This window comes from Coenobita brevimanus, chromosome 98, assembly GCF_032717465.1.
Source record: "Coenobita brevimanus isolate Jiangsu-jjx chromosome 98, ASM3271746v2, whole genome shotgun sequence".
Taxonomy (NCBI): domain Eukaryota; kingdom Metazoa; phylum Arthropoda; class Malacostraca; order Decapoda; family Coenobitidae; genus Coenobita; species Coenobita brevimanus.
In genome coordinates, this window is record NC_137051.1 from 10,267,501 (window position 1) to 10,293,289 (window position 25,789).

At 41.8% G+C, this 25,789-nt stretch overlaps 1 protein-coding gene across 2 annotated transcripts in view; it reads left to right on the forward strand.

The window, feature by feature from the left end:
• The window catches only part of LOC145414245 (phosphoenolpyruvate carboxykinase [GTP], mitochondrial-like), a 108,561-nt gene extending 87,578 nt beyond the window's left edge, over nucleotides 1-20,983 (forward strand). The window contains exons 1-3 of one of the 2 annotated variants that reach the window (XM_080283828.1): nucleotides 11,504-11,632; nucleotides 18,269-18,392; nucleotides 18,754-20,983. In XM_080283828.1, the coding sequence (XP_080139954.1) occupies nucleotides 11,589-11,632; nucleotides 18,269-18,392; nucleotides 18,754-20,556 (1,971 nt within the window). In that variant the 5' untranslated portion in view covers nucleotides 11,504-11,588 and the 3' untranslated portion in view covers nucleotides 20,557-20,983. Of the gene's footprint in view, nucleotides 1-11,503; nucleotides 11,633-18,268; nucleotides 18,393-18,753 lie in introns of those variants that run through there. The other variant, XM_080283829.1, reaches the window with a different exon arrangement.
• The last annotated feature ends 4,806 nt before the right edge of the window (nucleotides 20,984-25,789 follow it).

Here is a 25,789-nt window from a genome sequence, read left to right on the forward strand (position 1 = left end):
GGGGACGAAGTTAACAAGGCCGGGACAGGCAGGACTGCGAAGCATGGAAGACAATGTGAAGTAGTAGATATTGTTGCGACCTTGGAATGCAATGTAGGCAGGAAGGAGGGGTAAGCAAGGAGGAGAGGCAGGAATGTAGCAGGGTGGAGACAGGCAGGGAGGAGGGTAATGAGAGGCAGAAATGTGGCAGGTGGATAAGCAGGCAGGGAGGAGAGGTAGGTAAGAAGGTATCTGGGTGGAGAGACAGGAAGGGAGTGAGGAGAGGTGTGTAGGGCTAAGTCAGAAGGGGTACTGATGGATTAGATGTAAGGCATGCAGGTATAATAGGTAGGCATAAAGACAAGGCTGACGGAAAGCGAAGGCAAACAGGGAAGCGAGGTAGGCAGAAGTGTGAATTAAACTGGGAGGCAAGGCAGGCGGAGTTGGCGATGGAACAAAGATTAGTGAGGTACAAAGGTGAAAGGTGAGGCGAGGTAGGAAACGAGGTAAGGTGAGCAGCAAGGATAGTTAACCCTTTCAACACGATGACGTCCGAGTTCATTCCTGCTATCTCAGACGATTTTAAAGAGGTTAGGGGAGACATGTGTAGGTGAAGGGTTTAGATACAGATTTAATAATTAACACCTTCACAACTAGATTGTCCTCAAGTTGAATATAATAGTCAGGCATAGCAAGAAAAAAAAAATTACCGATATGTTTTATGTTGCAAGGATTAAAAAGAGACAGGAGGAGCCAGTGAGGGGAGGTATGGAAGCAGACGAAGTAGAGGGAGATGAGAGTTAGGGAGACGAGATAGAGAGAAGGGAGTTAGGAATGAAAGCAGGCGATTTTGACAGGTGAGAGTTAAGCAGAGAGATGACGTAGCGAGAAGGGAGGCAGGTAGATAGTGTATATCTCATCTCATCTCATCTCATCTCATCAGCCGTTTGAGTATCCACTGCAGGACCGGCCTATCTCGACCGAAGTCGGGACGATACAGCCAATGTATCTCTACCAAGTGGCTTAGGCTGTCTAGTAGAGATTGTAAGTAGGGTGAGAAGTGCTTGTAAGTGTAATTGTAGTGTTGGAGTGGATGTGTGTGTAGTCTGTGAACCAAGTGTAATCGGCCTGCGCAAGCCGACTGGGTGCAAACTTACTTTATAGTAAGCGACACTGGTTCAACCACAGCACCCCTGGTGTCCGCCAATGCAGTACGTGCCCGGGTGAACACTCCCAAAGTTTACTACCCTGGCGGGGCGCGAACCCTGGCTCACCCTTGTACGAAAGGCACACTCTACCTATATATATATATATATATATATATATATATATATATATATATATATATATATATATATATATACTGTAGGAGCCTCCGTGGTACAGTGGTAGAGTGTGCATTTCATACACGGGTGAACCAGGGTTCGCACCCCGCCAGGGTAATAAACTTTGGGAGTGTGCACCCGGCCACGTACTGCATTGGCGGACACAAGGGGTGCTGTGGTTGAACCAGTGTCGCTTACAATAGAGTATGCTTGCACCCAGTCGGCTTGCGGGGGCCGATTACACTTGGTTCACAGACTACACACACATCCAAAGCCACTCCAACACTACAGTTACACTAACAAGCATTTCTCACCCTACATGCAATCTCTACCAGACAGCCTAAGCCACTTGGTAGAGATACATTGGCTGTATCGTCCCGACTTCGGTCAGGATAGGCCGGTCCTGCAGTGGATACTCAAACGGCTGCTGCTGCTGCTGCTGATATATATATATATATATATATATATATATATATATATATATATATATATATATATATATATATATATATATATACTGAGAGAGGGAGAGAGAGGTAATGTAGACAAAAAGGCAAATTAAGCAGGGGAAATAAGTGAGATACGATAGAAAGGTAAATAAGGTAGATAGAAGTTTACGTTTGGAAGAGGGAGGAAATAGGGGAGAGGTATGAAGAGGATGGAGATAAGAGAGAGAGGAGGGAGTAAATTATGTGACTGACTACGAGTTAAGACTAGATAAGGAGCAGAGATAAGAGGTAGGAGATCATTTGAATTCGGTTAGGAGACAGAGAAGACAGGGCAGAGAAATGGACAAAATAATAAACAGACAGACCGAGAGACACACACAGACACAAAGGAGCAGACAGACAAACATCAGGTAATGTGGATAAGAAGTGCATGATGATTCGGTGTGTAAGTGAGTAGTGTGATGATGAAGGGTGTGAGCGAGGCTGGAGAAAGCGTGGAGGTAAGAGTGTGGGTGAATGGTTTATGAAGCTTGGGTAAGCGGTGATGGAGCAGGGAGGGGATGAGAGATGTCATGGTGCACGGAGAGTATGGGTCACATAAGAATATAAGAAGAGAGGGTAACTGCAGTAGGCCGGTTGGCCCATACTAGGCAGCTCCTAGAAGAGTAAATGAACTACTAGGATGAGATAAGGATAGCAAAGAAGGCGGCTCTCCCTCGCCCTCCAAATCCTCCAGCCGAAGCCGGCAGGAAAGTCAGAAAGAACACCACACAGTATAGAAAAACTGGAGTGGACATTTTATAGGAAAGTGTGAAAGGAGAAAAAGAGACTATCACAGTGTTACTTGAAAAGGACAAAGAATGAATTAGTACTGGTTGTATGATTTTTTTATACCCACCCCTTAATTGCCATATGCATATCTAGCCTATGTTTGAAACTCTCAATGGAAGGGGCAGCATCGACATCACTAGGCTGCTTATTCCATTCGTCTACAGCTCTATTGCGAAACCAATTTCTACCTGTTTCTTTATTAAAACGGAATTTATCTAGTTTGAAACTATTACTTCTAGTTCTATCCTGTATGCTCACTTTAAGTACCGTGCTAATATTTCCTCTATTTATTCTCTTCATCCACTGAAACACCTCAATTAAGTCTCCCCTTACCCTACGCCTTTCTAGTGAGTGCAGATTTAGCCTTTCTAGTTGTCTTCATATGAAAGGTTCCGAACATCATGTATCATTTATCATTGTCCTCTGTACATTTTCTAGGGAATTTATATCCATTCTGTAGTACGGACACCAAAATTGCACGACGTAATCTAAATGTGGCCTTATTAATGCTAGATAAAGTTGCAATATTAGTTTAGATGTCCTGTTGCTCACGCTTCTCGAAATAAATCCTATGACTTTATTTGCTTTGTTTCTTGCACTAATACAATGTTACCTTGGTTTGAGGACTTTGCTAACCATAACTCAGATTTCTCTCGCATTCCGATTTACAAATTTGTTTGTTTTCTAAGCTGTAGTAAGTATCTCATGTGGTCTTGCCTACGTTAAGCATTTCATTTTTCAACGTTAAATTCCATTTGCCAATATTTAGACCATCTGGACAATATATCGAGGTCCTTTTGTAAGTTGTGGCAATCGTCAGTCTGGTTAATGATACGCCCTATTTTTGTATTGTCGGCAAATTTGCTAATACTTCTAGTGATTCCTAAGTCTAGATCATGAAATATCTAATAAATAATAGGGGTCCGAGTATGATCCCTGTGGTGCACCGCTAGTTACTAATCTCGAATTCGACTTAGTTCCATTTATTAATACTCTTCTACTGTCGTCTCTTCAGCCAGTATTCTATCCATTTTAAGATATCGCCGTCTATACCGTGTGCTCGAACGTTTCTGCTAACATTACGTGTGGAACCCTATCAAAAGCTTCACTGAAGTCCAGATAAATAATATCGTTAGCATTATCGCTGTCTACTGCCTCGTAGACCTCCGAGAAGAATGACAAGTTTGTGAGGCAGGATCGTCCTTGCCTGAATTTGTGTTGCCTTTCATTTATAAGATTAAATCTTTCTAAGTATTCACCGATTTTATTTGTCGAAATTGGCTCTAGCATTTTTCCTACTATTGCGGTAAGGCATATCGGATGATAATTCGACGCAGATGCTTTATCTTCATTATTAAAAATGGGCACTACGTTTGCGGTCTTCCATGCCTCTAGAACTTCTGAATTTAAAGAATTATTAAATTACGTTAACAGTGGCTGACATAATTCTTCCTTGGTTTCTTTTATAATTTTTGCATATATATATCGTCCGGACCTGGTGATTTTTGAGGTTTTAACTTATGGTATTAATTCCTTTCAGTACATCCTCCTTACTAATGGTTATTTTACTAAGAATACTGTCCTCATTATCGTCGCAAATATTTGCTGCTTCAGGGACCAGGTCTAGATTTTCCTTGGAAAATATTGATATGTAATATTTATTTAGGACAGAGCACAAGTCTTTATCTTCATTGGTAATGTTACCTAATTCTGTTCTGAGAGGTCTTATCCTATCTTTATTTTTCGTACGGGCTACTGGGGTTAGTGGTGTGTGAGTGCAAGGAGGGCGTGGGTGAGACAGGGGTGAGTGGTGTGTGAGTGGGTGACTGTAGAGCATATGTGTGTAAGGCTGGGATGAGATGTGTGATGGTGCAGGGTGGAGGATTGTTTGTGGTGTGTCATGAAGCGGATGAGACAATGATGAGTGGTGAGGGAGCTGGGTGTGGGTGAGATGTGTGGGATGTTGCAGGGAGGGTGAGTGAGGAGAGTGTAAGTGAGAGGTGTGTGATGGTACAGGGAGGGTGAGGATGAGGGTGAGGCAGGGGTGTGTGGTGTGTAAGACTACCGGTGTGTGGGGGTGAGGCTGGGTAGTGGCTGGGAGGGGAAGGGTCCGTGGAGTATGATGGTGCAGGGGGTGAGCGTTGGGTGAGGGAAGCACACCCCACCAGCCAAACTGCTGAGCTAGACAACACGGCGCCATGTCCTCACCTGCTGCACACGTGGGAGGGAGATGTGAGGAGAGAAGGGTGAGAGAGATAGAAGGGGAAAGAATACTGATTAATTCGAGGAAGACTGAGAGAGAGAGAGAGAGAGAGAGAGAGAGAAGGGGAAAGAATACTGATTAATTCGAGGAAGACTGTGAGAGAGAGAGAGAGAGAAAGAGAGAGAGAGAGAGAGAAAGAGAGAGAGAAAGAGAGAGAGAGCATAAAACTGATACGCACAAGGAAAAATGAATTTGAGACTTATGCGAACATATGAAACGGTGTAAAGAGATTTGAAGTGTGAATGGAGGAGTACAGAGTAGGTGGGGAGGAAAGGGAGAGAGACTGAGCATACGAGGTAGGCTAAGCAGTTTCATACTTTTTACTGCAGCATTACTCGAATCATACCATTACATGTATTGGACTGTTGTTTTATAGACACATAACTCACACTGTTCATTCACTTTGATGGTGTCTTTTGTATTATACTCCCGGTACCTCCAGTTGAGTTTATTCTGCTTAGGTGAAGACTTCGTGGCGCAGTGGGTAAAGGAGAATGCTCTCTCTCTCTCTCTCTTTATATATATATATATATATATATATATATATATATATATATATATATATATATATATATATATATATATATATATATATACTGTATTTAGGAAGGACCATTCTTAAGTACAACAGTCTTTTGGAGGGAGCAGGAATAAGTAATAATTTATGTAGCCATTCTGAAGAGGTTAAAGTACAGAGGCTAAGTAGGCAAACAACACATACCTATAACTGAACCTTAGATTCATACATACACACCCAACACCGCTGCCTGTACTGAAGTTACAAGTGTACAGCAATTACACTAGGCTGAATGGCCTAGGCAAATATAGTGGTAGTGGATTTAGAAACAGTCTCAGTAATAGCAATATCTACCTCCACTGAAAGACTATACAACCTTAACAAACCACTCGCTTCGGATAACAGGTTGGCCAGAAAACAGTGAGCAAGGGCAGCGCCAAGGACGAAGTGGCCCACAAGGAAACAGCATACTGTACCGGTACGACATTGATGAAAAAAAAGGAGGGGGGGAGGGAGCAAGATATTTAGTGGTCGGCATGGGGAAATACTATTTTTTTTTTTTTTTACCTGTTCCGTTCGTCTGCAGCTGAATTGTTATAGGTTGACGCTTTTTCTTTTTCCAAAGCTTAAGGTTAAAGTAGGTTTGATGTTAGGGGAGGCTATTTTTAGGTTAAGCTATGCTGTTAGGTTAATTAGGAGGTGAGATGAGGTTCAGTTGTAAAAATAGGTTAGGTTAGATTAGGCTTAAGTAAGCACGATCATCCCAGGAAGGGAACACTTGTCGAGTGTGGTGAGTGGCTCACAGTTCGGAAATGCCATGCGCTCCGGCCGCCATTCCTCGACAAACTGCGGTTTTCAGTACCTTTTTTTCGGTTGTGGGTCTCTTTGCATGCCTTCTGTATAATCGGGGCCAAAAGTTCGCCTAATATATATCACCCCTTGTTCTTCTTACTCTACTGGCTATTACTCGTATTCGTAATCTCTGAGATGCTTGGTGTATTTTTCAGCCCATATATGGGTCTTTTTCTCCAAGGCTCTCTAATGTGGTGCATCAGGGAGGAAAGTGATAGACATTGCCTAAGAGTGAATTAACTCAGTGTAATAGTAGGCGATTTTCTGTTCCTGACTAGGCACAAACTATATTAATTTTTTTTTAATAGATGCGGATTTTTTTTTTTTTTTTTTTACATGATGGCAAGTAGGTATTTGTGCAAAAAGTGGCTGTTTTGTTTATTGATTTTTCCTTCAGTATTACAATCCTTAAAATTATTTTCCCTCTCCCCCCAAAAAATTATAATCGAAATCACCTACATGTTATAGTGAGGCATTTAATTTTACTGAGAATCTGGGCTAATTTCAGCTTCATAATTACAAAAATGAGTTAGTGGCTTGGTAAGCGTTTCAAACTTTTTGTAAAAAAAGGTCACTGAGTGCGATGATGTATCCCCATGAAAACGTTTTTTTCTTTTTCGTGTTATTTCAGGTACTTGTCATTTACAAGTATTAATTGCAGACATTTATTTCTAGAAGGATGGCTCCGGTTGGAATCGAGAAGATAAAAAACACAAATGGGATAGGTGGACTTTGGAGATTGAGAAGGAATCGAGGCAATGAAGGTATAAAGTGGGTGCTGGGGGAGTATACGGGTAGAGGAGAGAGAGAGACGTGGGAACATTGTTTGTGGGGGGGAGGGAGAGGGGGAAGGGGAAGCTTTAGTGTATAAGAGATTGCGGGGGATAGTCGAGTGTGGACAGAGAGAGATGAGAATCGATGTGGGTGTAAATACATGAGAGAGGTGAAAAGAAAGATATTTCTGTAAAAAGGTCAGATTTATGAGTTTTGTAATTGGAACAGGTTGATGAATAAAAAAGTTATGGAGCAATAATATAGAATAGTGATGGAAAGGATGAATGTAAGCTAATCGGAAGTGAGAGAGAGAGAGAGAGAGAGAGAGAGAGAGAGAGAGAGAGAGAGAGAGAGAGAGAACGTTAATACGAAAAAATAATGAAAGGGATGAATTGAGTGGAGTAGGTTGATGGAATAGGTGGAAAATATTAATAAACGACAGGAGCGGATCCATCATTTATTGAAAGGGGGGTCGATACTTTTTTTTTCAATAGCGACAAGAATATTTTGTGACATTAATAAAATTATATAGATGTCATCGCAGGCTATTGTGCAGCCATAAACCAGAAACATTTATCAGTAGTTAAATTGATAATATAAGAAATTTGATACCTTTTTTTAGATTACCGATTCTGTGTTTGTGGCACGAAAACTGACTGATTAAAAAAAAAAAAAAAAAAAAATGGGCAAGGGGGAGGTCCGGCTTCCGTGGAACTCCTCCCTCTGTGAATTCGCCACTGGAAAATAACGCAAAATAATGATGGAACGAGATAAATTGGCCTGTATTTAGCAGAACACATTGATGGAATGAAAAATAAATAGTGACTGAGGGATAATACTGTATAGGAAAATAATGGAAGGGATGAGGTGCTAGGTGTCTATGAGAGGAAAAGACAGAAGAAATGGAAAGAAAATAGCGACAGGGACAAAGTATAGAACAGTGATGAGAGGGATGAAGTAATTAATGCGTGGCAGATTGAAGCTATGACGAGAAATAATACAGTTGGCTGAAAACGTATGATTAATAACAGGGTGAAAGAATTGAAAGGACACTCAATGATAGCGAAATGCAGCAAAATAAAAGATGAAAGGCATGGACTGATTTGTCGCGTGTTGAACAAAATTAAGGAAATTCAGGGGTAAGTTACTCATTGATGGAATACATGTGAATATTGTGATGAATGTGTTGAAAGAATGGAAAGGAAAACATGGCCGAGCATAAGGACGTGATGATGATAACAGGACGGCTTGGGGTACCTTGAGTGGAACAGATAAGCGAAATTACGAAATCCAAGGAAGTTGTTTATGGGAGGGGGCGACTGGTGAGAGGGAAAATGAAAACGGGCTGAAAAAGAAGAGCTGAGATGAAAAGAGGATAGATGGATTGGTCAAAGTAGAGGTGGATTGCTGAATCCCAAGTAAAGTAGGTTGCCCAAATTCAAGAGAAGTTTTATAGTTACTCATGAAAGGCTGAATATTGTGACGATTATGTTCAAGGAATAGAAAGAATCATGTTAAGGGTAGTAGAATATGATATAATATTGGTGAGCGTTTAGTGGAACAGACTGACGAAATTTGAAGGAAAGTAAAGAAGGATGATACTGATAAAACTAGTAAACATAGGTATAAAGACCATGGTGAAAGAGTAGTATGTAGTGACAGGAACAGGATATACCGATAGTAATAAGAGATACAAAGGAAAGCAAGCAGCAACAAACCTCATGGTCCGTTCGAGGCCATTTATTACAGACGACTTTGACTATCTAATTTTATGAGGTGAAGATCGTATCGTATTGTATCTGTTATAAAGGATCTAACATGCTTGCATGCATCGGCCTTGGTCACCAAATGGCAACATTCCACACGTCGATCTCTGACAGCTTCCCTATTCAGTACGTTATTCTTGAGATCACATTCTGTGGCCTCATTCCAAGTCTGTTTTCGATCTGCCTCTCGCAGCCCTTCCCCTGACGTTCACTCTTCTCATTTTCCGCACCCAGTTGTCATCCTTCACCCTCTTCACACGGCCAAACCATCTCTGTCTGACCCTCCTCATCACAGCACCAGTACACTCCAGTCTCATCCTTCCTCTCAACTCTTCAGGTCTAAACCTAGATAGCAAAGCAAGAAGTGTCAGTCAGTCTTAGGTATAGCTAATATACGAGATTCATGGAAAGTAATTACTCATGGAAGGGAAAGATTCATGAATAGTGTGAAGAACAGGTAGAAAGAATGGAAAGGAAGTAGTAATAGATGAAGGGCATGAAGAAAGGGAACGTCTGAGCCCTGAGTAAAACAGGTTAATAATAATGATGAAAACAGTGACTCATGACGACAGCTACTGTTAGAGCAGATATATTATGGCTAATGTAATCAACAGTATGATGGAAGAGTAGGAAAAAAACATGCGTGGTGGAAGAGTACAGTATGACATGGTGAGTTGTGGGTGGAAGAGGTAGTTATTCTCTGTTATGAGTAAATGAAGAATAGAGAAAGGGAGATTTATCGGTGGCTAATATGATGAGAAGGGTGAAGGAATGGGAAGAAACAAGTGAAGTGTGAAAAGTTGAATGTGGGTGGAAAATGTAGTTATGTGATATAACGAAGTGAAGAAAAGATGAAAGGAAACACAAAGAGAATGAGAAAAACCGAACAAGGCTTGGCAGAATGCAGTGAGACAAAGAACACAGCTTGTGAATCTTTCGCGCGCTTCCACCTCCTCTTCCAGCCAAGGTCTGTATACACTTTACACCATGCCTCAAAGATAACCCCATATTGCTTCACTGTTGTCGCGTATGTTTGTGCTTTTTTTTTTTTTTTACATTCGCTTAAATTAGTAAACTACACAAGGACGCCAGGATGCTGTAGGAACATGTTGCTTTTATATATATTTTTTAGACGAAAATATACACTAAATAGAATTAATGTCTAAACACATCCGTACTGAGGTATACGCAAATCAACTCTGTATTTTTATTTTCGCTATGTAGAAGTAATAATACAATAGGCTCAGTAAATGTTTTGCTATTTTGAGAGTAGCAGTTGATATGGTGCCTAACTTACATTGGGATTGACGTTAGATTGAGAGGTCTGTCGTAAGCTGAAGAAAATAACTTCCCGTTAACCAGAATATACCGTGCCCGGAATTGTCATTTAACAGAAATAGGGAGTATGATAAGCAGGGAATGAAGACTAAACAGGATGCAAAACTTGGTGGGGTGCGGAGAACAAAGAATAGGTGTTTAAGTCTACACTGTGGGTGTAGGAAAATAACCCTCTCTCATACCACTCCACCGTTGTTCATGGTTAACATTTTGACTCGACTTACATCTGAACAAAATCGCATAGCGTCAGCTGCAAATAGAACGCTAGAGTTGTTGCGACCAGAGGGTCTAGGATAGCATCAGATTTTTCATTCGAGAATGAGGGGGAATAAAAGATGCCTTAAACCAAACTGTCATCCGCGTGTCAGTGTTATATCGGCTGACTGGTGAGTCGGCAACATAAGACAGCGAGGATATTTTTAAAGTATCTTAAAAAATTTTTTTACGAGACAAGAGTCCATAGAAGTGAATTATTGTAGGAAATCTGGTTATATGGTTGTACAGTACTTTTCATTTGAACCATTCTCCCAGAATTGGGTGTAATGTTCGGTGACTATAGTGAATATATTCTTTATCTCCAGTCGACTCTGTTCAACTAAGAAGTAAACAAAATTGTCTTTTGATGGCAAAAACTAAAATTACGTTCTGGGTCTGAAGTGGCCAAACAGCTCAGGATCAAGATAAACTACATCATGAGTATATGGGCACAGAAGCCGGTACCAGGCAATCCCGCTGCCGTCCTCGCGTTGCTGTGGGCGACCATCCTGGAAAGTTTTGTCCTAAGTCAGTGTCATGCGCAAATTATAATGTTTCCACTCGATGGTCGCTGGAAAGTAACTGGGGAACATAGCCAAACATTTCCTCATCGATCGTATTTAAAGAAATGTGTTGTAAATTTGTCGTTTTGCTGAAATATTTAATGATGACACCCCAGACATGTGCGTTGTGGCAAGTATGTTAAACAGGAACACCTGTCCGGGATATGACTGTGCTGTGTGTGTGTGTTGCGTCAGCTTTGCGCAGGCTCTGGAGGTGTGTCGCTCGCCAGCCAATCACTGCGCGGTATTTGGGGGGCTCGGCCCTGGCTGGCCAATCGCGTACTTCTCTCCATTGACGTATAGAGGGAGAAGGGAAGATTCCACCCTAATCGTCTTTTAAAGCTTATAAAATACGATTAAGTCATAGTATTTGCTGGATTACGACGATATTAACATGAAATACTCTGGACTACTAATGACAAGTACAGTTTTATCCCGGAACATGGCGAGTGATAAGAATGAAAGTGGAGGATAATCTGCTGATAACCAGATGCCAAAGTCCGCCACGCGACATCTATGTGACGTCACCAGGCGGTCGTACAGGTGTGCCGCTCCGTCCAATATAAAGAGGCGCTCAGGCTGGCACTGGCACTTCATCTGATCGACTCGTTAGCTGTGGTATGACCAGAGATCTGTTACAACTCACCCCCCACGCCACAACCAGTATACCGCCACCATGGTCCTTACAGCTACCAGCGACGTTACAAACCAGGAGACAAGGTTGGTGGCTGGTTACAGTTTTAGGAGCGCACTTACTGATAACCCACCTCTCGAGACCAGTTGATATAAAACCTATCTTAAATTCAGTTATAATTATTAATTATTTAATGCCGCATCGTTACTGTATCATGGTAACTGCACATTTCTTGTGTTAAATACTTTGTTTCCATGCCTACTTTTGTTTTATTGTCATGTTGCATTACGATTCGTAATAATTGTAAACCAACGTGTCAAGCGTTTTTAGTATTTGTATAATTTGAAATTTTATCCGAGGTTTTAATTGCTGACTAGTGTGTGAATAACGCTAGTTGTTAAATTTCATGAAATTCTCCAGTAAGCTGATTATTCCTTCGCTGATTCTCGTTAAAGAGAAATGAACTGGTGACGGTTTTTCAGTACCGGTACGATAACGTCATTATACTTCTTTCTTGGCCCCATATGGTTTTATTTAGCTTAGCGGTGACACTGTGGTGCAGTATTCTATTTTTATTTATGTAGAATACTTTTATGGGATGAAAACTGAATATTTTGGGGGCGTTATAAATTATGGGAAAGAATAGAGGTAAGTGGCAGTGATGTGTGTGGGAACAGAACAACGGAGAGAGAAAGAGTGAGAGAGATGGGGAAGAAGTGAGGGAGGGAGGGAGGAGGAAAGGGGAGGAGGAGTATGTGGGTGAGGGGGAACAAGGACAGTACAAGGGAGTACAGTGGTGTACAAAAGAAGGCAAACAGCAACAGACCTGTTGGTCCTTTCGTGGCTGTGTTTTAGGGAAGGCACTTATAACTACAAAACTATTCTGAGTTGAAGTGCAAGAATAGAAAAACGGGAGGGGCGTAGGGAGGACGAAGGGAGTGGGACGGGAGGTAACGGACAGGCGGTGGAGTGAAGGTGTAGGAGGTAACGTAAGAGTTTGGTGGGGAATGTGTGGACGGGAAGGGAAGGGGGGAGTGTGAATAAGGGCTTTGTGACGTATCAAAACTACTGTACTCCCCTCCATGAAAGTTGATGCTGTGGGGCGATAAATCCTTCCTGCAGCTGGGTCGGGGGAGGGAATACCTTTTGTAATCAACCCTCCCTATGACTCAGCTAGCCTGAAAAATGCAAAATTACGCATACATTTATCCTCAAATTATTCATCTTTACCCTGAAATGCTGTTGCTTAAAACTGAAAACATGAACTACGAAAATTATATCAAACTCTTTCTTCATCCGATGTGGCAAACTGTTACAACGAGTAACTGATGATGCAGTGGTGTAAGGTTTTGTTAACAACTAGGAGATTCTTCCGTTTTTATTGTGTTCGTGCTACCTAATTGGCATTTTGTCTACTAAGTTACATATAAATATATATATATATATATATATATATATATATATATATATATATATATATATATATATACAGTATATATGTAGGCTATGAACACACAGGACAGGAAGCTGTATCAGCTCACCAGCAGTGGCTCTCGCCATCCTCTCTCTCTCTCTCTCTCTCTCTCCACACACACACACACACACACACACACACATATATATATATATATATATATATATATATATATATATATATATATATATATATATATATATATATACAATACACTAGCACGGGTACCCAGCGTTGCCGGGCCAAAAAGGCAAATACTAATCTGTTGGTACCTCTAATGCCTTTGAAGAGGGATTATCAGAAGTCCAGGAACTTTCCATTTCAGCTTTCGCAACCTAACGCACAGTATTTATGCGCTCTTGTTTACTCTTACTGGTGACCTCAAATGACCTCCGACCAGTGACCTCAGATGATGACCTGTGAGGTCAACCTCACATACCGTGTCCGAACAGGAGATCATGTGGTATCTCCATGCCAAAAATTGGGCTGCAGAGATACCCGGCGTTGCCCGGGCCAAAAAAGGCGAACACTCCAACGGTGACCTCAAATGACCCGGATCTGAATTTTGATCCCCCTAAAACCATCCTTGGGGTCACCCTGATTGAGAATATATATGGGTCTGGTGGTTTCTGGCCCTTGGTTTGGGCGTGATTGACGGACAAACACGCTGCTCTCTCTCTCTCTCTATCTCTCATATATATTCAGTATATATATATATATATATATATATATATATATATATATATATATATATATATATATATATATATATATATATATATATATATATATATATATAATATCCTAGGCGTAGGAATAAATCTATGCCAGTACTTTCCTCCCTCCTGCCCTCCATTCTCTTCATTCCCCTCATTTTCTCCTCCTTCTGACTTCACTCCTCTCCCACCACCTACCCTCTCAATCCTTATCAATTTTTCCTCCCGCTTCTACACTCTTGCCCCCTCCCTCTCCGCTCTGGCTTCTCTACCTCCACCCCTCCCCTTACATGAACACTTGCAGAAACCTTTACCCAGGTGTTTTTGACAGCGTTCGCGCGCGCGCGCGCGCAGAGAGAGAGAGAGAGGGAGAGAGAGAGAGAGAGAGAGAGAGAGAGAGAGGGAGGGAGGGAGAGAGAACTGAAGGTTGTGGTTGCATCAAGTAACCTTAAGATGTAATACGGTATGTCACCCTTATGTCTACTACTCGTAGCTGCCTCCCTCATCTTCCTTTCACCATTCTACTTTCTTCCCGTCAATGTTCCTTAAACTAGTTTCTCTTCTCCGTCATTTCCCACTTCGTTTTCTCATCTATTTCTTACGTATTATTTTCCTATTCTCTGCTTTCTCATGTATTGCTTGTCTTGCCTATTATCTTTCTCTTCTAGCTTCCTTTTATTGTCTGTTCCTTGGTTATTATCATCTTCCCTCCTCCCCCTTTTTTTAAATATTTCTAACGTATTTTTCACGCCTGGACAATTATTCTTCATTATCCTATGTGCTAAGTCTCTCACTCCATACTGTTCGTCCCTCTGTTCCTATACACTCCATTATATTTTCGCCCAGATCTCGTATCGTCTTTGTCCGGTAAATCCTCTCTTCCCCTCCACCCCTTCCCTTCTCGTCCTGTCTCTACCCACCCATTCCTCTTCTACCGTTCTCCCTCCTCCCCTTGTCTCTCCTCCTCCGCCCTTCTCTATTTTCTTCCTACCTTTTTCCTTTTCCTCAATCCTCGTGTCTCTTTTGTCTTCAGCTACCGTTCCTTCTCTCCCTACTTCTCCCTCCTCCCCACTCAGTCTTTTCTTATCGACTCCCTGCTCCATTACGTATCCCTACTCTTCCCGACTTCAGGCCATCTTTGTTTTCCCCTGTCTATTTCCTACCTCTCCCTAACCTCCCGTTTCCCTTCCTCTTTATCTTCCGTGCCACTTCTTCCCTACCACTATCTATCGTACCTCTCCTCTTCCGTACCTCCTTAACTTCCGTACATCTCGCTCTTCCCTAGCTCTTCCTTTTCCCTATCACCTTTCTTTTCCACCTCTCCATCTCTGCCCCATCCCCCCCCCCCATTACTAACTGCCAGCGAATCAATGTCGTATGGCCTAAGTCGGTGTTGTGTTGAGGCACGACTACGGCCGTCGGAGATGATTGTTTTTGTTTCTTGCCTTATGGCGCACGGCTGAAGTAGAATGATCCCTCCAAGCTTTATCCAGAATCTGACCGTCCCGTTATTTCCTTACCTGGTATTTAGGTATTAATGAGTCAGTTTTCATGTGTTGTTTTCATATATACGTTTTCATATACTGTATACTCAAGATTTTTATATATTCTTACTGAAGTTCAGTTTAGGGTTTTGGGAAGAGTTTTGAGTTCTTGTTCGTTCTTTTTTAATGTACCTAGTCAGTTACAAGAGGATCAGGAAAGATGGGATAAATTTATTTTAAAAGCTACTGGAGTTCTAGGTGGATATAGATGGGATAAATTTATTTTAAAAGCTACTGGAGTTCTAGGTGGATATAAGGAATATAAATCTATGATATTGAACTTTTAATTCGTTAATTTGTGTGGGCTAACGCGGAATTTGTGCTTATGTAACTACTAGTAAGCCGATTAAGCCTTGAAGCTGGGGATTGACGTGAAATATCGGAAATATTTACGTTAAAATGGGTTCATGAAGAAAGGTATTAACTCAAATCATATCGTAAGCCACTTAAACTTCCTGCAAACGAGCCAGGTAAACAGGTGACTTACATTGCCTAATCGAAGTAACCAATAGCAGCCAGGTGATTCTAGCCTCTTAAGTGATAAGAAGACAGGGTTGCAACATAGACTTTTAAGTCATTTATATCATTGTACTTCAGTAGTGTAGGATTAATTACTCAACTGCAAGGAAGATTGGTAGTTTGTTAGGGTGTGTTAATGAGGGAAGAGAGCGTGTTCAGGAAAAAGTTGAGGGAAGGTGTCGTGGGTGGTGGAAGGTGAGTTGGGAGTGTGTGGAAGGTGAGTTGGGAGTGTGTGGAAGGTGAGATGGAGAGTGTCAGTGTGAAAGGTGGCAGTGAGTGTTCAGTTTGGTAGCAGCTTGGGTTGGGTATACATCACTACCACTACATCATCCATTACATTCAGTCAGTACCACCATCACCGTATTACCACGATCACGACTACCACAGATAAAAGCATCAGTCAACCAAATCTTTGCTGCTGTTGCTGCTGCCACCACCACAACCACCAGCATCACTACTGCCGTCATAACAGCATCACAATTATTGCCACTACCATCTCCACTAGTCTTCGGGAAAACTACCCACATTACCAGCACCAGTATAACTAGACTACCACCACTACCAGAATCATAGAATCTGCCCTACCACTGTCCTGCGTCATTGCAGCTATTATCCTAACTAGTTTCTTTACCCGCATATTATATCTTCATTATCGCAGTCTTTCGAAAATGCCTTCATCAGTCTCATAACACAAGTGGAGAACATGTGACCTTTCTTCTTAATAACAGTTTCCATAATGACTGCATCCATCACTGTCATTGACAAGTAACTTCAGCTTTCATCTCTGTTGCTGTTATTTCTCTATACCTTACTCCATTGGCAGGGAGCAGTGTAGCAAACAACCACCTTTCTCTCTCTCTCTCTCTTTTTTTATTAATTACGTTGCTGCCTATACAGTTTCTGCATAATCCAGACAGAGCCTTTTTAAGCTGCTGCGCTGAAACTCCTCATTTGTTTCGAATTTCTAGTTTTCAACAATTATTTGCCCAACTCGGTTTGCTTTAGTTAATTTTATCTTCATTTTTACTCCCTCAGTCATATTATTTTCCTAATTTCCCGCAATCATATTCATTATTATCCGTCACTCTTCCCCTCCCCACCGCCCACACCTCAAGGTCCAGTCAGCTTTTTTCCTTTCTTCACCCAACCACACAACTGACCTTTCCAGCCATCCCGGACCTCCACCTGTGACATAACACTTGCACGCCTACCCTCTCAGTTACCCTTGGTCGAGCCTGGGTGGCTTTTTTTTTTTTTTTTTTTTTTTTTTTTCTGGAACCGCTGGGACAAGATGCTGGTTTTGCTTCGTGCTCGACATTTTCTGTGTCTGAGGTAAAGTGGATGCGATGGGAGACTTGTAGAAATGTCAGTTAGCGGGGATTTTTAGTGGAGAATTTTAAGTTCAGTACCGCTTTTAGAAATGCAGTCAGGATCATTGTCAAGCTATTGGTGAACACTGAACAGTCAAAATCACAGAAGTTTTGTTGGCGTTAAACAGATTCAGTTGATGTTCAAGGTTTTTACAACTAGTATAACGATAAGTAATATCAAAGAACTGATAGATGTTAGTAATTTGTACAGTACATATTGTAGGCACTTTGATTTAGATATACTGGAATACTGTTGTAGTTTAAAATTAAGGGGAGACATTGAAAAAGTACATGTAACAAAGGTAGAGATTTATTTTATTTTTCCTAAGGCACCTACCGAATAACCCGTCTTTGAGGTGTTGAATGGGTATCACTGTTTTGCTGGCAGTGGGTGTGTTGTCAGACGCTGAGGGAAAACATTGGGACGGCTAACTGTTTCAGAACCTTGGCTCAAGTTCAGGCATTGGATCATGTCGTAATTTTATCATTTTATATTTGTACTCCGGTTTTCCCCACAGGTGCATATTGGTAAGATACTGGGAAGTATGCATATGTATTCAGTTAATGGAAGTGACAAATTCTCTCTCTCTCTCTCTCTCTCTCTCTCTCTCTCATTTGAAGATATCATACTTGGGTCTGTGCTGACCAGTGGGGAGATGGTGCCTGAGTAGTTCTAGAATTGGTTTGTTGTCTGGTATAACATGAGTTCGCATCAGACAGCAGTAGGGAGTAATTTGATTGTTTCGTTAAAGCCGAATTTGCTGATCCTCCACAAGACTAACTGACATATATTTTAAAAACTCAAATACCATTATATCACTCTTGAATGATACCCATAGCCTGTATTCATTATTGACAAGGAATATTTAATTCCAAAGTGGTGATATGTGAAGGTGTATGGCACGTAGGAGGGCTGTGAGATTTTAGGGAATGGGATGTCTTTTTTGCCCAGAGTCAAGACATTTATATGTAGGCTTCACAAGAACTTGGATGATTGTAATAAAAGATTTAATGTAATGTAATAAGTATTCCTGCCTTTTATAATACTGACTCGTGAAATATGAGTAAATGTTGACAACAACATTGTCTTCCCCCGCAGGTTGAGCAGCGTGGTGAGCAATGCCTCCCGCATCGCCGCAGAGGCTGCTAAAAAGGACCTGCGTTTCCAGCAGGTCCGAAGCCTCTCTGTTGTCCATGGAAAGCTTGCTGATCTCAAGCCAAAGGTGTGTTTCTTCTTTTCTCTCTGTCTGCCCATCTATTGTTAGATGCCATAATCCTATAAGGAGTGGCCATTTGACTTTGAGTTATTGGTTTTATGGGGAGGGGTACTAACCCTCCACCAACCCACTTGTTGACACGTAGGGAGCACACATGATATATAATTTAATGTTAAGTTTTCACATTCTGATAAGCAATATAATACTGATGCTAATATATTTGATAGTGACTATGATACAACATTGTAATGCACCAGAATAATATGTTTTCTCTAAGTTTTTGACACCTGAGTACACCATGGAGATCAGAAGCTAGTATACTTAACAGTTTTACAAGAAACTCATGTTTGCAAATATTCTTATACAGGTTAAGACATTTGTAGAGGAGAGTGCACGGTTGTGTCAACCTGACAACATCCACATCTGTGATGGCAGCGAACGTGAGTTGCGTCACCTGCTGAACGTGATGCAGCAGGTGGGTATGATTGAACCACTACCCAAGTACAACAACTGCTGGCTGGCACGCACAGACCCAGGTGATGTGGCACGTGTTGAGAGCAAGACCTTCATTGTAACCAAGGAGAAGCGAGACACTGTTCCTGCTGGCAAGGAAGGTGTCAAGAGCATGTTGGCCAATTGGATGTCACCAGAGGACCTGAAGAAGGCAGTGGCAGAGCGGTTCCCTGGATGTATGTCCGGAAGAACCATGTATGTGGTGCCCTACTCCATGGGTCCTGTGGGCTCCCGACTCTCCAAGATTGGTGTGCAAGTGACTGACTCGCCCTACGTGGTGGCATCAATGCGTACCATGACACGTATGGGTGAGCAGGTGTTGGCGGCTCTGGGAGAACAAGAGTTTGTACATTGCTTGCACTCTGTGGGCTGCCCACTGCCTCTGACACGGCAATTGGTTAACAACTGGCCATGTGACCCTCCCCGCACTATTGTTACGCATGTCCCAGATACCAATGAAATAATCTCCTTTGGGTCTGGCTATGGAGGCAACTCTCTGCTTGGCAAGAAGTGCTTTGCCTTGCGTCTTGGTTCAACACTGGCCAGACAGGAGGGGTGGCTGGCTGAACACATGCTCATCTTGGGCATCACCAACCCACAGGGAGTCAAACGGTACATTGCTGCGGCCTTCCCTTCTGCTTGTGGCAAGACAAACCTAGCCATGATGACCCCATCACTGCCTGGATACAAAGTTGAGTGTATTGGTGATGACATTGCCTGGATGAAGTTTGATGAAGATGGAGTCCTGCGTGCCATTAACCCCGAGAACGGTTTCTTTGGCGTAGCACCAGGAACCTCAATGAAGACCAACCCAATAGCCATGAAGACTGTGCTGAGTAACACCATTTTCACAAATGTAGCCAAAACCAGTGATGGCGGTGTCTTCTGGGAGGGACTGGAGAAGGAGACCCCCAACAACGTTTCCATCCGATCATGGCTGGGTGAGGAGAACTGGAGTGCCGAGAGTGGCCGTCCGGCTGCCCATCCCAACTCTCGGTTTTGTACGCCTGCTGGCCAGTGCCCCATCATCGACCCAGCTTGGGAAGACCCAGCTGGTGTGCCCATCTCTGCCATCCTGTTTGGTGGGCGCCGGCCTGAGGGTGTACCACTGGTGTATGAGGCATATGACTGGAAGCATGGTGTCATGGTGGGTGCTGCCATGCGGTCTGAGGCTACAGCAGCAGCTGAACACAAGGCTAAGGTCATCATGCATGATCCATTCGCCATGCGACCCTTCTTTGGCTATAACTTTGGTCATTATCTGTCCCATTGGCTTAGCATGGAGACACGCACCACCAAACCACTTCCCAAGATCTTCCATGTCAACTGGTTCCGCAAAGACGAGAAGGGTCGCTTCATCTGGCCAGGCTTTGGGGAGAATGTGCGTGTGTTGGACTGGATCCTGCGGAGAGTGGAAGGTGATGATGTGGGGGAAGAGAGTGCAGTTGGATATTTGCCTCGTCCAGGCTCCCTCAACATGACTGGACTTGACACTGACCAGATTGATCTTCATGAACTTTTCCGGCTGCCTAAGGGCTTCTGGGAGCAAGAGGTTCGTGCCATTGGCAAGTACTTTGAGGAACAGGTGGGTGACGATCTGCCCAATGAAATACGAGAGCAATTGAAGAGTCTTGAAAAACGTGTTGAGAAGATGTAATTAGACTGATTGTCAGCTCTCAGTGTATTACTCTGAGTTAGAGGTTTGAGAGATATGTAAAGATATATTATAGTTTGGATAAGGAGCTTTCAATTTAGTTAACAATTAGGAGACTGGATGGGCACTGAGTTGCATATCATAATGACAACACCCAGGACCGGCAGGGCTAGTCCTGGCCCCAATAAAGGAATCATAGATACTTTAGGGATTCTGATTGTGGTTTTCTGTAAGGTTTATGTTCTTCATGACTGCTGTTCACCACCTCATATACCAATGCAACCATTTTCATTTTCAATCACTGGATGTCATTATCCTAAGCTGTGCTTAGGTACGCTTGTGTGGGTTTTACCACACTTCTAATATTTTTTATTTGTGATAAATCCTCCCTGATTATCTAGAGTGCAATAACATATTTTTATATTTGTTATTCAGAGTTTTCTTTCACCCAAAAGACATGCCTGGTTCAAATAACTCCTTTGAGAGTATAGGTGGGGCATTTGCTGAGGTTGATATTTAAATAATTGAGTGGACATAGCCACACCTCAGCAAAATTTAAAAGGAAAAAAAATAAGCCAAAATACAGTACCATGAGTTGGTGGTACACGTAAGTTTAACGGAAATTTATTTTGACCATTTGAATTGTGGTGGTCTTGTATATATGAAATACGATACCATGTTCAAGGTAGCAACACTTTTCTGTTCAGTGCGATTTAATTACTGAATGATAATTGGCCAGCCATCATTAGACTGCAGATCATTAAGTGGCTACTAAACTGTTAGTTTATTTAATTGCATATTTAACCAACAGTAATAGGTTAGCACATCTCATGATGTTTACTCCATTGAATACAGAAAAAAAAAAATATGCTCAGTTCTTAATTTTAAGTGTTATTTACAATTGTCTTCACTCTTACTCTGTGGGGGCGCTGTAGCACAGTGGTAGCGCGCTGGACTTGTGATCGGGGGATTGCAAGTTCGAGCCTCGCCCGGGCTGCCGTGCTGGGAGGGGTAGCTCCCTCCTGTAACCCTAGCGGGGCTATATAGTCCAATACAGGGCTTAGCTCGGGGGAACTCCATTTTTTTCACTCTTACTCTAAAGCTTGACGATACCCTTGATATTGCAAAATGTAGCTCAATAATAAGGTAGCACAACACATCACAGAGAAGTTCTGAACACAGGAGGCACAAAGAATACCGTTAATGGTGACAACATTGAGTCCCAAGTTCTTATGCTCCCTCTTAGCTGAATAAATGGGTAATGGTGTAGAACATTAGACGTATCCTGCCAGTGAGAGAGTTAATGATGGTTAGAGTATAAAGTGACTTATAATAACACGGCAAGACAAGCTGCCAACAGCTTTTTGATCAACTCTTTCATGGTGGGGGCCTTTTTTGTCTTCTGTAGCTAACTTTTATTCAGCTGAGAATTTGACAAGAGTTAGGGTGTTAACCATATCATTTCCATGTTACCAAGTTTACTTCACATAGCTCAGGACCACAAAAAGACAATGCTATGGCTCTACATCAGGGGTTCCCATATGGTGTGGTTCTCGTGGGGTGGGGGGAGGAATTTGGACATTCCAGGTAGAGAATAAACAGATGAGGCCAAAATGACTAACATTGCCTTTCTGATTTGTTGGTTATAGATTTGATAAAGTATGTGGTCAAATGCTTTGTGGCTATTAATTTTTAAGTTTAAGATTAGGTTTTTGGTGCTCAGATAATTATTCTGCTACACAAAAGTACCAATCTCAAATACCCATAACACCACTATACTTCTTGGGGTTACATGTTGTATAGAAGATCTGTCACTAAATGGAGATGATTAATTCTAGAATCTAGTTATTTCAAATAACTCAATTACTGTATGTGCATTCATTCCCATGAGAGTTTGGGGGGGGGGATCATCAAAGATAATATGACGAGTGGGGGAATGGCCAGGAAAAGTCTGGGAACCTCTGCTTTACTTTCTTTGTTATTAGCATCATATTCTAGTGCTAATCTGCTGTTGGACTTGGCAATCTAGATGGAGAGGTAGAAGTTTTAGGCCAAGTTAGAGTCAAAAGGTTATAATGATCAGCCTTGGTCAGTCGTGTGTCAGGTGTCTCGTTGGATGGATGTGTTCTTAACACTTTCTTCAATGATATATTTTAATTATGACAACTTCCTCTCCCTTTTTTATATAACTGATGCAATGTACGTCGATGTTTAAGTGATATATGTAACATGAATATATGGGGGTGTAAAATAAAACGCTAATGAAAAGGTACAACGAATAGCCGAAAGAGTGGCGCGGACACTGACACCGACAAAACCTTGACCCACACCTGATAAAGACGTGAGGTGAGGTGTAGACATAACAACTATCAAACTGCTGTTATGAAATTTGTCTGTGTTGGAAGATTAGGATCCAGGCCTTTCTTTAAAAAATAATTTAGATAATTTTGTGTACAAGCTTTAATTCACTGATAAGGATAGTTTGAGGTTCAGTTTATATGGAGGAAAATATTATCTTTCGTATTATCTACCCATGTCAGACCATTATAGGATAAAGGCCTCTTCCAGCTTTCTCTGCTCTTGGACCTACTGAGTTTTAGTTACCTCCGCCAACGAAGTTGGGGAAAGTTATGTATTCACCTACCGGTATGTTTGCTGTTTGTCCACATGATATCTCCAGAAGTTCTTAATGAATTTCAATGAAATTTTGTGGAAGGGTGGGCCATGGGCCAAGAAAGATTTTGATTTGATTTTCGGGCGGATCCGAATCCGGATCCTATGTATGTCGCACAGTATCTCCAAAAGTTCTCAATGAATTTCAATTTAATTTTGTGCCAGAGTGGGCCATGGGTCAAGAAGCAGTTGATTAAATTTGGGGGCTGATCCGGATCCTATGTATTCCACACAATAACTCCACGGATCCGGGTCCTTTTTAAAGGCACTGGCGAAGGTATGCGCTGTCTGGGTGTTGTCTAGTTTGTTCCGTTACAGCGTGCATTATTAACGTATTCCGTCCCTCCATTGCATTATCTTTTTGCTTCTTTTAACTCCATTTCAGTATTTAGCATCTGTTGTTAGTTCTGCCAATAGTGTGACGTGCTCATATTCATTTTTGTTTTTTCAAATTGTGGTATCTACATTTTCTTCTCTTTGCCCATGTCTATTTTTGCTTTTTCACTGTGGTAGGTGGTGGCGACCATCATCTACTCAGTTGATGTAGTGTTACCTACTTCTTCCTTCACCTTTATCATTCTTTTTCTGTGCCTGCCCTCCTCTTTCCCTATTTCTCCCATTTCTCCTGTCACTTTATTACTCTTCCTTCCTTTTGACGTGGATTTACAGTGACAAGCCTAATGGTTTCCTCTGAGCCAGGAAACCATTTACAACGCTGGGTGGTAACCATATAACCAACCATACGTGTTCCCTGCGCTCGAAGATAGTTTTTTTTTTTTTTTTTTTTTTTTTTACATCTGCTATAGAGAGATACATAAACTTTATAGTTTCTGCTTGCGTCTGTTTCCATACTCAGTAAGCTGTCTTCTTATCCCTTTGACACCTAACATTATCCATTCCATTGTTTTGGGGGCACTCTTAAGCTTCGAATGGAAAGGACGTATTCCTACAAACAAACAAACAAACTGTCCTTCGTTTCCGGTCAGCATTGTTTACAAATGCTCCCCATTCCATTTGCCAGAACTCTCCCCCCTCCCATTGCTTTGGACATAGACAAAATGGCCTTTATCACCGTATTGGTGCTGATAACGTATTGAGCTGCCTCATTCATGATTAGTGTGTGTTAGTGGGGGTGTTATGGCATATCGACTGGTGTTGTGGAAGATCAGTGAAGACGGTTTTAACGAGAACCCATAAACTGTTCTGCGCTTCAGCCAGGGATACATCTCGTCCTCTCATAGCTCACTGTACCACTTTATCCACTCCACCACTGAACACATTCTAATTTCTAATACAGTTCTCCCTGCTTTGATGGGAAGGGGCGCGCAGTAGATTAAAGAATGACGTTATCTTTTGTGGTTCATTCTTGTATACTTCCAGACTACTCGTATTTTCTCTAAATTAAGAGTGATCTCGTAGGACTGGGATTAACCCGTAGGTTGTTTAATTAAGGATATGGAAAATATCAAATATGATTGTTGTTTTTTTATCTAAGAAATAGAAAAAAAAAAAAACATGGAGTACAAATATACCATTATCGTGTTGTCCAGGGGCTCCCCCGGTGACCAAGCGGGATTTTTAAATACCCAAGGTATTTGTATGCACTAAACTTTGAGTAATGTGCTTCAAAATGAGTATATGTAGACTAGCTCCAGGAAGTATCGGTGCAGGGTGTGATCGACGATTACCGAAAAAAAATGCGTTTACCTTGTGACATGTCGAGAGGGTTGGTATACTTTTATGCAGATATTTGTGTAATTACAAACGTGTGGAATAGGTACGACAAGTTATGTCAATACATAAATGTTGGCAACTCACAAGGAGCACAGGGCTGCCAACATACGGCCGGAACAACTGGCACACCTGAGTACCTGTTGTCGCTGGTCTCAAAATGTTGCTAGTTTATGTACTAATCCACATACGGGTTAACGAAGGCTAACCCCTCCAGCTCAAACATTCTTCTAATCGTGGTAAAATCGTCTAGATATAGCAAAAATGACATAAAAGACGTAATTGTAGTGAAGGAATTAATGCCGCCTTTATTGCAAAGCAGTATAATAGCTTCTCTTCATGATGTAGGAAATGCATCCGAAAATATGTAACACTTTAGGCCGTCATCTCTGTGGCATGCTGGACTTGTAGCATCTCTTCGTAAGTGATTTTTTCTGCATACTTCTCCATAGTATCCTGTTGTACACGTTGTTTTTGTTTTATCGACGTCGTTTTGCATCAATAACGTATATATGGATTTTTCAAATGTAATATGCAGACTGAATCGCTGAAAAATGAACGTTACAAGATGTTCAGAATCAACAAGGCCACGACAATTTGTCAATATCCGTGGACATTTAATACCTTCAAATACTTCCTTACTTGTTTGTCTGTCTTTCCACGTAACTCCACATGCTCCTTCCCAGCCATGGAAGAGGTTAATGAAGGCTGTAGCCTATCTAACCCATCCAGTTTGAAAAATCTATCCTGAGGTGATTAATACAGTCAAGATGTAGCAAGAAAAGAATACATCATCGGACTGAAGAGCTTATCTGCTCATCTATTCATCATT